Source organism: Ctenopharyngodon idella, chromosome 16, assembly GCF_019924925.1.
Source record: "Ctenopharyngodon idella isolate HZGC_01 chromosome 16, HZGC01, whole genome shotgun sequence".
Taxonomy (NCBI): Eukaryota; Metazoa; Chordata; class Actinopteri; order Cypriniformes; family Xenocyprididae; genus Ctenopharyngodon; species Ctenopharyngodon idella.
This window is the reverse complement of record NC_067235.1, coordinates 23,815,362-23,832,747: the sequence shown is the minus strand read 5'-3', so window position 1 is coordinate 23,832,747 and position 17,386 is coordinate 23,815,362. Positions and strand designations below refer to the sequence as shown.

The 17,386-nt window shown below is 37.0% G+C and overlaps 2 protein-coding genes across 6 annotated transcripts in view; both read left to right on the top strand.

Annotated features, from left to right (window-relative positions):
• The first annotated feature begins 1,087 nt into the window (after positions 1 to 1,087).
• LOC127497439 (zinc-binding protein A33-like) lies at positions 1,088 to 6,247 on the top strand. Of its 4 annotated transcripts, XM_051865899.1 has the most exons (6): positions 1,088 to 1,620; positions 1,706 to 1,801; positions 3,247 to 3,477; positions 3,706 to 3,728; positions 3,808 to 3,926; positions 5,335 to 6,247. In XM_051865899.1, the coding sequence occupies exons 1-6, from the start codon at positions 1,234 to 1,236 to the stop codon at positions 5,898 to 5,900; spliced, it is 1,422 nt and encodes a 473-aa protein (XP_051721859.1). In that variant the 5' UTR covers positions 1,088 to 1,233; the 3' UTR covers positions 5,901 to 6,247. The 4 variants fall into 4 exon arrangements, with proteins under 4 accessions (XP_051721859.1, XP_051721860.1, XP_051721861.1 ...); XM_051865900.1 differs by lacking the exon at positions 1,706 to 1,801; XM_051865901.1 differs by lacking the exon at positions 1,088 to 1,620 and having other exon boundaries at positions 1,657 to 1,801.
• Positions 6,248 to 8,706: 2,459 nt separating this feature from the next.
• Positions 8,707 to 17,386, top strand: part of fam171a1 (family with sequence similarity 171 member A1) — a 35,349-nt gene continuing 26,669 nt past the window's right edge. Inside the window, exon 1 of one of the 2 annotated variants that reach the window (XM_051866364.1) lies at positions 8,707 to 9,083. In XM_051866364.1, the coding sequence (XP_051722324.1) occupies positions 8,975 to 9,083 (109 nt within the window). In that variant the 5' untranslated portion in view covers positions 8,707 to 8,974. The remainder of the gene's footprint in view (positions 9,084 to 17,386) is intronic. The other variant, XM_051866366.1, reaches the window with a different exon arrangement.

The following is a 17,386-nucleotide window of genomic DNA, read 5'->3' as shown; positions in this document are numbered from 1 at the left end:
ATCCGTTGCAATGGTTACTTTGACAGTGAGACCGAGAGAAATTACGTGATATTTGTTTGCATTTTTGCGATACGCCGCAGTTTCTTGTAAAGAAATAGATAATGAGGAAGTGAAAGGAAAGGGGCTCTGTCAGGAGAGACTAAATAACACCGCCAAGCGTCGCCAAGGGACATTCTAAAACACTTAACGTGGCTTAATGTACTAAGACAGTGATATTAACAGACCAAACTCACTAAAAATCATACTAATAAAGTATACTATGTAGGCCAACAAAAAAATCAGATGAGTCCTGAATGATCTCAACGCGTTTAATAACACGTTAAGCATTTTCCTCCCATAGAAAACCGTTATAAGAAAACGCTTAATATGGCTTAATGTACTAAGAAAGACTGTGATATTAACAGACCAAACTCAGTAAACATCATAGGGCCTACTAATAAAGTATACTATGTCATACTGTGTACAGAAAAGCAGTTGAGCCCATAATGTGAACGCAACGTGTTTAAATTCACGAGCGTTTTCCTCAGAAAACTGTTATAAAGAAAACGTTTAACGTCGCTTAATGTAGCCTAGAAAGTGATATTAAAAGATCAAATTCGGCACAAACCAATTTTTCTGTATATTATGCTTTATTAGTATAGTGTTTACTAAGTTTGGTATTCTTACACGTGTAATTAAATGTGTTGCGTTCATATTCTGGGCTCATCTGGTTTTCTGTCAGTAGTAGGCTATGCTGTATTATACTTATGGTGTTTACTAAGTTTGGTTCGTTAATAACACTGTCTTAGTAAACAGGTGATGCTTCAGGGTCTTTTGTCAGTTCTGTAGCTGGCAGGTCGTACGGGTCGATGCTGTTAATGTCAAGCATTTTCTCTAAATGACTTTCACTTTCTCCTTATCCATTTCTTCCCAAAACTGCACTGTATCGCAAAATGTATTTATTAAATTAATCTGCTCTCTCTCTCTCTGTTGCTCTCGGGCTCGCTGTCTAAGTTACCATAGCAACGGATAGCGTATCCTGCTAATATGGCGGCGCCTTCCCGAAATGCAACGCGGAGTGAAAACATCGTGACGTAACTCCTCATTCTCTATAGGCCTACATTACTAGTAACCAGACTGACTATGCTGCTAACAGAAAGCGAAAGTGTACAGTGCAACTTAAATTTAGAAACACTCAGACAGAAAACGGAAATGAAAGGTTTCAGCAGCATTTACTAGCGCAAAGTAGCAGAGATGGCGTCGAAACGTCCCTTTTCTGAAGAGGATTTTACGTGCCCCGTTTGTTGTGACATTTTCAAAGATCCTGTGTTGCTTAGGTGCGGCCACAGTCTGTGCAGAGACTGTACCCAACAGTACTGGGCGGCCAAAGGTTCAAGAGAGTGTCCGCTGTGCAGAAAAAGATCGAACAAGAACCCTCCCGTTAACCTGGCTCTGAAAAACTTATGCCAAACTTTCCTGGATTATCGGGGTCCTTCAGAGGAGCTGTGTGAGGTTCACCGGGAGAGGTTGAGTCTGTTCTGTCTGCATGATGAACAGCTCGTGTGTGTGGTTTGCAGAGAGTCACTCGAACACAAAACACACACTTGCCGTCCTGCTTGTGAGCTCGCTGAGGAACGTAAGGTACATTCGGATGTTGTTTAGGGACCTTAATCCATTTTTGGCATATTTAATATTCTGATAAATTTCCCCCTTGACTTAATTTTAGAGACCTTTTCGGAGTGAAATTAATCATTTGACTAGAAAAATGAAGATGGTACAACATGCCAAATTAGATTGTAATCACCAGGCTGAGCACATATGTGTAAGTCTGATTTATTATTATTATTATTATTATTGTTGTTGTTATTATTATTACTGGTGCTTGCCAAAGGCAAAGCATCATTATTGTTATTGTGCATACTTATTATTATTATTATTATTATTATTATTATTATTATGCTTCTTCTGGACAAAAACATCGGCGCATAACTTTTGTCCTAGCCGTTTGTCCTAGACCCATGAATGAGGTGTCAAATCGTGCGGATTATTGAGGAGAGGTGTGCTATGACTTTTATAAGCGATCGGGTGTACGATGTTCGCCCGAAAAATCCCATAGACTTAACATTGCGACGAATTTTGACGAGTCATAGCTCCTAACAAGGATTTCGTAGAAACATGTGGGTTACCACGTTCGAAGAGGTTGGCAGGCTCTGTAAGACCATACCTCAAAATGGGGTGTAAGTTGTACCCCTGGGGCGCAAGAGCTGCCCAAATTTGCCCCATAGACATACTATGGTGAAGCCGTGCCCATGAACCAGGAAGTGACTGCATGTTGTTTTTCCTACTATGGGAAATTACATAGGGATTTTGTATTGAACAACTCTGGATCACAATGTCATAGAGACAAGGGGGTGGGCTCATTTTACTCAGGCAACCAATCAGTCTCTCAGGATCATCAAGCCACGCCCTAGCAACCATTTAGAGCACCCTAGCAACAATTCCATAGACTTCCATTGAAAAAGATCAAAGCAATATCTTTGGTTTGAAGTGTCATAGAAACATGAGGGTGGGCTCATTTGACTAATTTGGCAGCAAACTGCCAATCACGAATCACCTTCAACACTTCATAGCCACACCCTAGCAACCATTTAGAGCACCCTAGCAACCCAAATCCAAAGAGGGTTATCTTCACATCTGAAAGACATAGAAGCATGGGAGTTGGTTTATATCATTCATAATGGCAAGCAGCCTTTGGAGTATCATCATTGGCAGATGCCAAGACACTTCCTAGCAACCAAACAGAGTACCCTAGCAACCGTTTGGCAAGATCTATATCTCGGCATCAGAACATCGTAGAGACGTGGGGGTTGGCTCTTTTGACTCATGCTAGCAAACTGGAATTTCAACATGTTACACATGCTAGCAGTGAATAGCTACATGCTAATAGCAATTAGCTTAGGGTTTAAACATGACACAAACAAGTCAAAACGTGTTAGCATCATGCTAGTAGCATGCTAATCATGTTAGCATCATGCTAGCGACATGCTAATCATGTTAGCATCATGCTAGCAACATGCTAATCATGTTAGCATCTTGTTAAAACGTGCTAGCAGGACGGTAATCATGTGAGCATCACGTGCTGAGTTTTGGCACTGCAAGTACCATTCACATTTTCTTCAGGAAATGTACATTCTAGTTATTGTTGTTGTTGTTCCTAAGAATTCTATTGACATTTTATAACATGTTTCATGTGTGTTTGGTGATCAGCACCAGGCCTGGCACACAGAGAATGTCATCAAGAAAGACTTTAAGCATCTTCACCAGCTTCTGTATGATGAAGAAAAAGCCATGCTTGCTGCACTGAATGAGGAAAAAAAACAGAAAACAGAGATCATGAAAGACAAAATTGAGAAGATGAATGACGAAGTATTATCTCTGTCAAAAACGATAACAGAATTGAGAGGTAATTTGGATAGTGGGGATATCCAGTTCCTTCAGGTTAGCCCTTTATTACTTCTTCTCTGCTTGTCTTGTATTGTTTACTCTGCTCTCCCACTGCATGATTTTAAAAGGTACAGCAGGACAATAACCTGAGAGAAAATAGTAATAGCATGAAAAAAAAATCTACATATTCCAACCTCAAAACTGATCATTTTCTGCAGTTAACCAAATGATTTAGTGTATGCTGTCTTCATTAACTTTTCATATTTCCTACACTTTCAATAGAATTTCAAGGACATGATGAAGAGGTGAGCAGGCTTTCTTCTTTTCCGGTCTGTATTGAAGTCCAGCGGTAGTGCTGAGTCTGACCTCTGAATGTGCTTCCAGAGCCCAGGACATGAACCAGGATCCAGACCCAGTTCGAGGAGGACTTATTGATACCGCACAATACCTGGGCAATTTAAAGTTCACGGTGTGGTCAAAAATAAGACGGTCTGTCAGTTACTGTGAGTTGATTATAAAACATTTACATTTATTTCAAAAACTTTTTTTTTTTTTTTTTTTTTTACAAATATCACAAATTGTTCATTCATAAATATTATGTTTTTGGGGAGCCATGCCACATAACATTTTATAACCTGAACTAACCTCCAAAAAAAGTCCAATTATCTGATATATTCTATTGACACTGACACAATCATGAAGGTCAGTCATATCATTTCCTGTTTCTTTTTTCTGTTGGACCACATGACTATGGGCCTGTTTTCACCGGGTCACTTCATGCATTTTTACTGATTGGATAAAACGGTTCCATTTACACTTGGCCACATAAATGTGTCTCCACAAAATGAAAATAATCTTCCAGACACTTGTCATGATACATTTACCTGACCAATAATAAATTGTTACATTTGAATTTATTCTGACTTACTCTGAAATTATTAACTCTAGTAGATTACGTTAAGTCCTTGTCACCACAAATCTACGATCAGGTTAGTAATGGACTAAAATTCAGTTTAGGCGGAGCATTGGGGCACACCAACTGAAGTTTTAGAGCTCCGCCTAACAAATTGTCATTAGTTATTGGCATTAGTATACTTAGACTGTAGAGGCTAATAATGGAATTTCTGTTTAGAACAACAAAGTGTTGTTAGACCAATCTAAATAGGGTGAGCCTCAACTTCTGATTATCGTAATATTATTCTAGCTAAGTGGCATGATTATACAAAGTTACCATTAGAGAGAGATACCATTAGAGAAAGTTAAATTGGTCAGCTTATTTCTATGGTAATGGTCATGACCTCTGGTTAGATAAAGTCTTACCTTAATTAAGTGTGTACAGATCTTTGGGGACGAAATAGCATTTTTACTATTTTTTACTACTTTTAGAAATGAGCAAGCATGGGCAGCCATCTAAATACTATTAGTCAATTGCCTCTGTCTATTGACCAAGACTGGCGAGTTTGTGAAAGGGGAATCTGCGAGAATCTGAGCGACAATGGAATCAAAATGAACAAGTATAATTAGAGTAAAGAGTTAAATGGAATAATCAAATGTCTAGATAAATGGAATAAAATCAATTAGCGTTCTAACCTAAATTCAAGGTCGTGATAAAATGGACTCAGATAAATTTAATTTAACAGGAAAAAAATTACCTTGTGCATCGAAAAGACAGAAGATGCAGAAAACCTTCAGCCACACCACTGGATACCGTCGTTGGGCCAATTGGGTGGATTTTACAATCAGATAGCTATCCAATCAGAGAAAACACATGAAGTGACCGGGTGTAAGCAGGCCCTATGATTTGGCAGACAAGTTTTTCAAATATTAATAAGCAGTTTTGTTAATTTCTTTCTAAGTATCAATGATTGATTAAATTTATAAAGCAACATCTTTAAAACATTCTGTTTTCAGCTCCTGTGGTGCTCGATCCCAACACCGCTAACTCTCAGCTTATACTGTCTGAAGATCTGACAAGCTTGAGGGACAAAGATGAGCATGAGGAGGAAGACATGACGTGCGCTGACGTGCAAAGGAAGCAGCTTCCTGCTAACCTGGAGAGATTTGATAGGTTTCCCTGTGTTCTGGGCTCTGTGGGCTATTCCTCAGGGACACACATTTGGGATGTGGATGTGGGAGACAGCACTTTCTGGATGCTGGGAGTTACTAAACAGTCTGTCCAGAGAAAAGGAACCACCAGTTTTCCCAGCGAGGTCTGGTGCATCGGCTATGACAGCGACACTCTCAGTCTGAAGGCTCCTCAGGAGTCATGCATCCCTTTGCTTGCGCGTGAGAAACCGAAGCGAGTGAGAGTGAAGCTCGATTTGGATGAAGGACAGCTTTCATTCTCAGATCCTCTCAGCAATAGACTCTATCACACATTCACGACCAATTTCATGGAGAAGGTCTTTCCATTCTTCTGCAGTCTGTGCAGCTTCTCTCCTCTGAGGATTGTGCCTGTGGTCAAGCCCTGTAATTAAACGAGATATAAAGTTTGTTTTGGTGTGCTGTCATGTGTCAGTTTGCAGATATTATTTTTTTTTGCCTATATGGCAGAAAATAGGCAAGGCAAACAGGAAACGCTACATTGATTGACGGGTGATTTATCTTCTTAGCAAATGTTGACTTTCAGTCTTCTTCAGGTTTTTATTTCTTTAAGTAAACTCTCATAACATTCATTTCAATTTTGTTAAACTGTTCGATACTGATCTATAATGCTCAATCTTTTGGTAACTTTAGATACAGTAAGAGTTTAAGAAGTTCATTTGGTTTTCTTTGAAAAAAGTGTGAATTGCTACATACAAATAAAGTATAGAGTTCACCATGATCTCTTTATTATCGTTTACTGCACCTCGTCTCTCGTTTGCATGCTAGTGAGAGAAGCAAATAGCTCACAGAAAGACAGCTATTCTTACAGTTTAATTAAATATCTTACTAGTAAGGTTAAAATGTTACTAGTAAAAATTGCAAAGCACACACTCTCTCTCTCTTGCTCTTTATTCCTTATACGACCTTCTAAGTCATAGGGCTGGAGTCTATCCCAGTTTCCTAGGCCAGAGGCAGGGGAAAGTGCCCTGGATAGATGGCCAGTCCATCACAGGCAATGCACACTAGTCTCTAATAGGTGCAAGTGTATAAGTGTTACTAGTAACTATTAGAATAATTAAAGAATAAGTGTAGTGTCAATATCTAATGAATAATTAAAATGGTAAACAGGAACAGATAACACAATCCAGATATCATTGTGAAACTGGAACAGTGACCAGCAACAGTTCGAATAGATACTAGTCATGTGTCAATATGGATAGATATTAGTCAAGCTAATAGATACTATTCAAGCATCAACTGAGTGGCACAACTTGCTAAGCCTTTCAGGTTGTGGGTTCAAATCCTGTTGTGGCAGTTGAGAGTAACCCAAAGGTCGTGGGTTCGAGTCTCAATACTGGCAGGAAAAGTAGGAGGGGGGAGTGAATGAACAGCTGCAGCTGCTCCGGGTGCGAGTTCACGGTGTGTGTGTGTGTGTGTTCAATACTTACTGCTGTGTGTGTGTGTGCACTTTGTTGGGTGAAATGCAGAGCACAAATTCCGAGTATGGGACACCATACTTCACTCATGCACTCACTCAAAAGGTGATATCTGAACCACAGATCCCCATAGAAATCAAAAGCAAAAAAAGTAGCAATGGAATAGTTACTTGTAAATGTTGGGATACTGACTAATAGCAAAGTGTTCAGTACTACCAAAGACTATAGAATAACACAAGACACGCCACTCGTATTGTTTTGAATGGGAGAAAGTGCAACGCGCAATATGGCCTATTGCTGATTGGTAAAGTCATCGCGTCACTGCAGCGGCCAAGTTCTCAAACACATCTGGGGGGACATATATAGGTTACACATGGTTTGGCACTGCAAGGACGATCAGCTGTCCTTCCTGTCTCCCTGTCTTATCTTACATTACAGACATTGCAGTTTATTGCTCAGGCCACATCTGCATCTGCATCTCATGCCTCCCTGCAGTAGGACTATGGCATGTTCTCACAGGTGATCAGAGACTCTGAGCATCTTTCTTCTGGAGTTTTTCAGAGTCAGTAGAAATTTCTCTTTAGTGTCTAAGTTATTGGAACTGTGACATTCATTTTCGTGTTGTGTAAACAGCCCCTAGGTCAGGCCAGGGGTTCTCAACTCTGGCCCTCGATATCTACTTTTCTGCAGAGTTTAGCTTTAACCTCGATCAAACTCGCTTGTCTGTACCTTTTTAGTAATCCTGAAAACCTCGATTAACTTGTTCAGGTGTGCTTTATTAGGGTTGGAGCAAAACCCTGCAGGAAAGTGGATCTCGAGGGCCAGAGTTGAGAACCCCTGATTGTTTGAACACGCATTAAGGAGAATATGATAATGTAGGTCTCCCCCATTTATTCACCACCCAATATCTTTTGGATTCCTGTCAATGCAGAATTATATAATTCAGATGTATATTTTTGACTGTGATTCTATTTTTTGTTTTAATTATTTAACTAAATTGTCAAAATGCATATATAGGATATTTGATATAGTATCATTCATTTAAAATAATTACAAAAAATCATATCAGATGTATTATATGAATATTATATTCAGATGAATAATTAAATTATTATACACTTTCCAAAAAAGATCTGTAAAGCTTAGATGTATTTTACAAAAGTATCTTTAAAATACAGTATCCTTTTTTTTTTTTGTTGCTGAGATTATATATCAGATGTAACTTACATATTATGCAAAAATCATGACAGTTGAAATAAATTTACTAAGTAATATATATATATATATTTACTAAGTAATTCAATACTAGATATTATATTATACTCAAATTCCCAGGGGGCCGGAGGATGATTTAGAATTATTTTAATATATTATTAAATATATTATTATAATTTAGATTAATATGATTAGATATTAAAATAATGTAACTTAATTCAATTGCTAAAAAAAACATACAATCAAGATGTAAACTGAAGTCAAAATTAGTTTTTCCTTTTTTCCCTTTTTACAATTTTTTTTTACAATAGTTACAATTTCTGGGATAACAAAATATACTTTTGTTAATAAATATATCCTCACTCACAGTTTATGTTAATAAAAAAGTTGGGAAAACAAGCAACTTTGTCATAATTGAATGTTGTGTTGGATAATGGGGCCTTCGAGTCAAAAAGGTTGTGAACCACTGTTGTGAGATAATTGAAAGTATTGGACAGCAGATGGCGGTCTAATCCTTCTTTCTGTATGACAGACTAGCGCCACCTGGTCGTGGCATGGAAATGGTTAAACTGTTGGAGTTGACTCGCTTCGCTTTCTGTCTTCTCGAGTTGATTTGGGGGGGAAAAACAGCGGCAACACGGAGATGCTGAGCGGAGGGTTTTTCTAATCGCCCGTCGGTGTTCAATGACATGAGCAGATTTGCTAAAACACCAAATAATGGCAGGGAACCTCAGCTGCTACGAGTCTCTAGATACCCCTGTCGCATAGAAAAGCCGCATTGTTGAGCAAAATCCGTGTAACCGTGAGCAGCAATAATGCGAGGGGCGGACAGCAGCAGGTCTGCCGTGATTGTGCTCTGCCTGCTGGGATGCGATTTATGGACGGCGGCCGCTAAAACACTGCAGGAGAACAGCGATGCCAAAGGTAAGAGACACGCCGTTACCACCTGCAAATACATCACTTCTGTTTGTGTTTATAAAGATTTTGATGGAAATTTGGGAGCTTTGCTTTGACTTTCTGGATGGCATTCCCAGTGCTAACTGTTAGCAACCTTAGCATATTATAACGCAGAGTGTGTAACGGCCATAAAGCGAATTATTTAATTCTCATGAATTAAGTAGTTTTCAGCGTATTGCTTTAACGACGCAAACTTTGTTAAATGTTCGTGGTTCGATGGCTATGGAGTTTTGTAAATCTTAAGCCATATGTTTGAAATCGGATCTCATTTTTGTAATGCCTGTCGTCGCAACAAGCATCACTGCAGCTTCCAAAGCACATGAACCGAGTGGCGCTCATGTCATTTTCTGTAGGTGAGACCGAGGAGTGTAACATTTATTTTGTCTCTAACTCGGGTGTTTTTGAGCATTATGCGTTATCTTTGATGTAACATTCCCATATTCATCTGCTACAGCTTAAAGTACTTTAGAAATCTACAACTTATCTACATACTGTATAAATTTGTTGTCATGGATATCTAACTATTGTAAATAGTAAACATGGGCGTTGTACATCGTGTGCATGAATTTATTTAATAATGTATGTATGTATATATATGTGTGTGTGTATATATGCGTGTGTGTGTATAAACATAAGATACGTGTCATGATGGTCACTTAGGACAATATGTAGGCCACATTTGACACATTTTCTAAAGTATTGTCCATTATAAGTTCATTGGAAAGTACAACTCTTTCTGTCAGTCATGATACATCTTTTTTATTATTATTTTTAAATGTAGATCAAAAGCTTGTGTTGAAGTAACATGTCTATGTCAAAGTTATCTGCTGCTTTAGATAATACAAGTTCTGTAACATTCATTATTAGCCAGATGCTAAATTATACTTTTCTTACCTGAAAATTGTTGTTTTTGTCCTCTAAATCCTTTATATTTTTGCAGAGACCTATGGCTTTCTATGGTGTCATTTAGTTCAGTACTAAGAGCTCACTGAAACCTAAATGGACATGGTTTATTTATGCCGTGATGGTTTTATTATGAGATTATTTCTGGCTTCTGACTATTTCAGACTGTTATACTCTAAATGATCTTGCTAATGTATGAAGTAATGCAATGTTGAGTGTCAGTGTGCCTTAGGATATCAGTGCATTAGGATATCAGTGTGCCAGCAAGGAAGGAAATTGAAAAAGCTGTTTTTATGTCGTGAGTTCATATTTGACATTTACATAATACAGATATTATGTCAATGGTACGATGTTGAATACTTTTTGGTGTGGCATGAATGTCAGATTGCAAAAACATGTTTAAATGATATGGTTGGCAAAGCTCACCTTTTGACAGCTGATTGATTTAGCAGCTTATAGACTGGCAGTTTGGTTATATCCACCATGTCTGAGCTTATAATTTGAGGAATCCCCTTAAACCCCCTCCTCCCTCCTAATGGAGTCTCCTCCTCCCCCTCATCTCCTGCTGATGAGCAGCGGCAGCACAGATGGGTCTGCTGCTCTCTCTTCTTTAGGACAGTAGACTGGCACAGTGTAAGCTTTGAGTATGCAAAATAGGGCTTTCCTGCCTTTTGTGCAGGCTGTGCCACTTCCTCATCACCAGGATCTGAAAAGGGAATGCTGTGTGTGAGGCCTTTAGTCAGGACTGGTTACTGGAATGAGTTTTGCCATACAGCTTTGAATCTTATTGCCAGTTTGTGTTTTTTTAACTTCAGTCCTTAGTTAGAATGTAGTTTATGCAAAGCTTTGGATTTAGTTAGTTTAATTTGGAGTTTGTCAAATCATTGTAGTTGATACTAATAATTATGCTACGTATCAGGACTGCGTGACAAAACTGGACATTGCAATATTTTGTTTTTCTGCGATTATATATTGCAATATTAAACCAATTTCACCAGATGATTTGAATAGCTCTATTTGTAAGGAATAAAGTGTTCTAGAATGATTTGGGGTTATTTTGTATGGGAGAGTTTTTGCATAGAAAACAATAAACAAATTATAAGCATAGATAAATACAATAGAACAAAGATACACATGAAATAAGTAGTGCTTTATGTTTTTCAGGTAAATCTAACAGTATTAAGGTACAGAAATTGAATAATCAAATGTAAAATAACACTGCATAGTCTTCACTGTATAAATTAAATATAATGAATTAATACAATTTATCTTTGTTAAAGCTACAAAAGTGATTTTCTCTTTCTCTTTTGTTTTATTGATTAACATTGGTGACACAAACAGCTGCAGGTAGGCTATATTAGGCTGCTGTCACTTTAATACGAATGCACGGATCCAGTATAATGATACGCATCCATTATCTTTCTCATTTGTATACACATAACTGACAGTGTTTACAAAGATACTCACAGAGACAGGCATTTTGACTTAATTTTGCATTCATGTGTCCATTCAAGCTCAAAAAGAAGAGAAAGAGAACTGAATTCGGTGTTCACATGCTGTCTGTGCGGCTGTGTGGTTCTTCATTAGCTTTTTATATGCAAATCTTTACTTTTATAATATTTTATTCTGTTCTGTAAGTGCTTGCTATCATTTAACAGGTTCTTTCTTGAATGATGAACTGCTCTATCATTATGAACAAGTATAGAGGCATTTAGAGTATATTTATATATTTATTTAAATGACAGGTATATTTGACAGTATGTTTTTACACTGTAAATGTTACAGTATTTAAATTTCAATTAAACAACAGGACACCAGCCCACTTTAATGCAGTATTTAAAAAAGTGGAATTTTTTTAAAGAGAAAAATAGTACATATACACACTACTGTTCAAAGTTAGGGGTCCGTAAGATTTTTTTTTTTTTTTTTTTTTTTTAATTACTACTTTCATTCAGCAAAGAGGCAAAAAATTGATCAAAAGTGACAGTAAAGACATTTCTAGTGTTACAAAGCATTTCTGTTTCAAATATATTGTGTTCTTTTCAACTTTTATATTCATCAAAGAATCCTGAAAAAAAATGTATGACAGTTTCTACAATAAAAATGAAGCAATGGCGACTGTTTTCAACATCAATAATAATAATAAATGTTTCTTGAGCATCATATCAGCATATTAAAATGATTTCTGAAGAATCATGTGACACTGGAGTAAATATATAACAATATGCTGCTTAAACAATCAACAAATACACGCCGCAAACAACATGTTTTTTGGTTTGTGTACGTTTTAAAATGGCCCCTGTACTGCCAATATTGCTTATGCCAACAGTCTGATATTTACTGTAAGCAGTTGCTGGTTGTCACACACGCTCCGGAAAAAAAACAGAGACTAAATGAACTCCTTAATAGTTTCCTATTATAATGCGCAAGGGTTTAGAACAATGGGCCTTAGGAAACCATTTATGTTTTAGAGCTTGAGAGACTCATAAAGGCTGTTAAAGAAAAAAAATCTGGTGTTTCCCCACTCATTAATTATCAGTAATGGAAATTTCTAGTTTCTGGATTTTGGACATTGCTGTAGTGCAGAAATGGAAAGGTCTGTTTGTTTGCCCCCTAGCATTTCAAAGCATTTTAAGCACACTGGAGACCCCTGTTGTGCTTAATTTTTTATGGGGTCATGTTTTCAGCGAACACTCAGACATTTTCTCATCTCTGATTACCCAAACCAGACTATCTCCCTTGGGCAAGCCGGTCAGGCAGGTCTCTCTCTCTTTCTCTTTCTCTTCACTCACACGCATTATCTTGCAAACAAGATAGTGGACTCTTATATCACTGCAAGGCCCTGTTTACTAGAGGTCGACCAGTAGGGGATTTTACAGATAACTAGGTTGGACTGTACTGACCGATAACCGATTAATCAACCGATGGTTTATAATTGGGTACTGAATGAAAACAAACATAACACTCCCAAGTAAACTAGTGCTGAACTTTATTACAAAAAAGTAGTACTGAACCATGAAAATGTACTGTACTTTTTAAATGAAATATAATTATTAATCTCTATATGAAGCTTACAGGTGATATTAAAGCCACAGAAAGACGAACGTTTCACCAACTCTCCACTTACTGACCTAATGCGTAAACATTATGGGAAGCGCACTAGCCAACTTTATTGGCTGAAGGCCCAAATTTAGTTTGAAGATGAAAAACGTACCAAGATCAGTGTTCTCTCACTGTTCCTGATTTCTAACACACACTCATCGCATTCGACGTGGTCTTGAAGTTATCAGAGCAGAAATGAAAGCTGCTGCTCTCCATACATTTTTCTGTAGTCTCTGGTCACATTCATATAAAATGTACAAGCTTATTTTGTCCATTAGATCGAAAGATCTGAAAAGGCTCATACATTTACCCATACATAGACCCTTCCGCCCTAAGAAATCAGGAAAGAAGTGGTCGAAAGTGAACAAAAGAAACAGATTAAAACACTATGTGTGAACGTGTATTTGTCTCCCTTGTCTACTTGTGATCCGATCGACCAAAACACATCTTAATACCAGGTATAAACAGGGCCTAAATGTGCCTAGTTAATCTGTATCTTAAAGAGGCTTGGAGAGGTTTACATCTCAAATCTGTCATGGATACAGATACTGAAAGTGCAGCTTTTATGTTAATCGCTCTAGGCCCGTTTTCTGAGCCAGTTTGTGTCTTTATTTTAGAAAATTGTGCTATTTCACTGATATATAGGATTATGTTTGACTGGTAACACTTGACAAGTCATTAAAGATCCCTTGAACACAATTTCTTATCCTGTGTTGACATTCTTTCTTTTGATAAAGGAAGTTTGGTTTTATAAGAGTTTTTAATAGCATTGTTTTAGCTGTAAAGGTGTTTTGAGAGGGAAGGTAGAAGAATCACCCACAAAAAAAATCCTCTGAAGGAAATACTTTCAGATCTGATTAGAATTTTATGGGTAGAATCGTCTGTTTTCATGCCTGTGAAACATGATAATCCTCCACAGAACAGCAGTCTTTTAACTTTAAGCAGATCCTGGACGTACTGAATGAGCGTGGAGCTCTCTCTCATTCACACACAGCCTCTGTGTCTCCTTTTATAGAGGGAGGGGGAGAGAGACATCCAGTCTGCTGCACATCTGGATAAGTCATTTTCCCACAAAGCAGGAAGACAAGCTTGTTTTATGTTTTAAGATATGTAAAATGTTAAAAAAAAATGTCTTGGATTATTTTATTTCTAAAAGTAAAACTATTATTTAGTAACAATTAAGAACAGTTACATTAATATTCAAATATTTTTTTTGGGAAGTGTTGTACTTTAGAGGGATGGTCTCTGTAATGGGAAACAAATTTTCCAGTGGAGAAGCCTTGTTAATAACCTCTAGATAACCAAGCTGTGTTTGTTGTGACAGAGTAAATTGTTACTGTTACCCTTCTTAATGTAAAAAGAGGCCTGATGTCTGATCTAATAATACATATAATGAGTCCACGATTTTGACCAGAATTACTTACTAGTACTAAAGTGCTAAATAACTTGCTGTTGGTCTTGTAGAACTAAAACTGGAGAATGAGACACTCTCTGAGGAAGTCTGTTTTTTTTTTTTGTTTTTTTTTGTTTTTTTGATGTGGTTGATTACTAAATTGTGGTAAGGGTTTGGTTATTTGACTTTCTTTCAAATGCTTATAATTAAGAAGAGGGTATAAGTCCCAGTGAAACCACATTTTAATATTATTGGTGACTGTTGGAACTGGAACTGTTGACCTTAATATTATTGTAAATCTGACTGTTGTTGACTGTCTGGACTCTGGCACTGTGATTTTGAAGAGGCAGTAGGTACCTGTTAGCTTGGCCAAATTGTGGCCTATAAAGTTACCAAATGACAATTTGCTTTAATTTGGTGCGAAAGTTTTCCATAAGAGGATTTTTTTTTTTTTAAGCACATTATAATTATGCTTCAGCACTCAATCCTAGAATACAAAACATTTTTAAAGGAGAGCTTTCCACAAAGTTTTATAGATAATATTTCATTATTTGAGAATATGTAAATTGGGGGTGGAAATTTTTAGGCACCTCACAATCTAATCCAATTCTGGGAATCACAATCCGATTCTAAAACATTTATTGAGCTTTTTTTTTTCTTATTAATTAATCAGTTAATGAACTTGACTATCAAATTTATTTGTATATTTTTATTAAACTACTTAGCATTCGAAAGCAGACTTTTGTCAGTAAGTGAGTTTCATGTACCGAATTTATACTCCTCTAAACGGCATAAATGATGCCTTTGTAGAGCATTTGAAAGGGAAATGCTGGCGGGTGAAACCCCAAATTGTCAAGCAAATTCAGTTTCTCACAACACACATCCTGTGCAATGAAGCCTGTGATTACCATTGTATTTTGCTTCAACCTTAAAACCTCACACAAGTCTATACTTGTCTGACAGTCTTGTGTTTGTTTGTCTGCAATTGTCAGCGAGTAAAATACGTCTCTCTAGCACAGAATTCCATTGCGAATGTGCGGATTTAAAAAAAAAAAAAAAAAAACTAAGCTCAGAATTGAGAATCAGTGAAGAGAGAATTAGTTCAAATTGGAGAATCTTTTTTTTTTCTCCTCCAACCTGTAATGGAAATATTTGCATATTTTTTTTAGTGTATATTTTAACTAATGTTAATATACATGAAATTAAAAAAATGATGAAAATATGTGTCTCTCACTTTCTCTCTCTCTCTACCATGCACACCCGAGACAGCTCTTGCACACTTTAACCCTGTATACCCTTGACAGTTAATGCTGTTTTTTTTTTTTTTCAGATTAATCAATAATATGGTTTCCTGAGGCGTTCTTAAGGTTTAGAATCCAGCGTATTGACTGATTACACTATTCATTACTGCACACATGACTCTTGGGGTTAATGATGCCTAGCTTCTATGGCAGAAGTGGGTTGGGTATTAAATGTCTTTGTGATGTCATGGTTCACAGCTTTAACATTTTTGTTTGTTGAGTTTGAATTAGAACTCATAGCTAATTTGTTTTTCAAACTGTAATATGAAAGTCTAAAAGCATAATACTTATAGACGGGCATGCATTTAGAAATGGAATATATTAACCTAAATATCAGAGTAAATGTTATATGTCTATATTCCCTCTCTTTTCCTCTGCCTTTTTCTATCCTCCACTGAAATGCAGCATCCTCAATAGTTTGTATGCATAAACACTCTTACATAAACATATCTTTAGTTATAATGGCCAGAAAGCAGGGTGCAAGGCAGCCATATCATCCCTTATTATTCGCAAAGCACAGCTGTAGTCATACATATACATATCCTGTAGACTCCTGCTCTCTGATATGTATGAATATGTATGTTATGTTCCTTCTGGAGATTTCAGTTTGACACAGAAATATAACCGTAATAAAGCCTTTTGAATTAGACCTATAGTCTGTGTACGTCACTCTGCAGAGACAATGGGGAATTGCACCACTGGGTTCATATCATATGACTTCTGCCAGGGAGATGTTTTGTATGGAGAGAAAATACAAGGATAAATATGAACATCAGAATGTAGAACGTAGAATATAGTTAAATTTCTATGAATTGATACAATAGTTTATGAGAGGTACATCGAAGTAAATATTCACTGACAGTCTTCCCCTCCGTGAGCTGTTAACTCATGAGTAAATCCTGATCACTTTCGTAAACTGAATTATAGAAAAGAGCCAACTTTTGTGGTGCTTTTGTGCATCTATTCTGCATTATTTTGTAATTGCAGGGGGGAAAAACCAACCAGTATATTATTAAAAAATTCTCTTTTGTCTTCTACAAAAGAAAGAAAGTCATACAGGTTTGGAGTAAATGAGAATTTATGTTTTTGAATGAACCGTTTGTTTACTGTTAGAAAATACCAAATCAAAATAATAGATCTCATTTATGATCAGATTGTGACCTGCCGACCAGCCGCAGTACATAAGAGCTGACTGCACATGATCTGTCTTGAAGTGAAGTGGTGATGTCACAGATTCAGAGAGGGAGTCAGCAGTTCACAGCATGTGTGTATCATTCGGAGTGGAGGAGGGAGAGGGGAATTCCCAGAGAGAGCCGTGCTACAGACCATCCTGCAATGGAACAGTGAATAACCCTTTGCAAAACACTGACAAATAAGATTGATCCTGTTAGGTTAAAAGTTAACTAGAGGTTTCCTGAGACCAGAAACTGTGTCTTTTTTGTTTTATTCACTATAATTATCTTATGGAGAATTCTCATGTAGCGTCTAAATCACGCTCTCTGAATCAAGCTTCATGATGATGAGGCCTTCTTGCAGTGTGCCATTTATTCATCTAATTATGCTTTGGTTTT

What these genes read in the sequence shown, in the direction of transcription:
- LOC127497439 (XM_051865899.1), top strand. Translation starts at nt 1,234, where the DNA reads ATGGCGTCGAAACGTCCCTTTTCTGAAGAGGATTTTACGTGCCCCGTT. An exon ending in AGCTCGCTGAGGAACGTAAG is followed by an intron (nt 1,621 to 1,705) that starts GTACATTCGGAT and finishes ACTTAATTTTAG; the next exon opens with AGACCTTTTCGGAGTGAAAT. An exon ending in GGGATATCCAGTTCCTTCAG is followed by an intron (nt 3,478 to 3,705) that starts GTTAGCCCTTTA and finishes CACTTTCAATAG; the next exon opens with AATTTCAAGGACATGATGAA.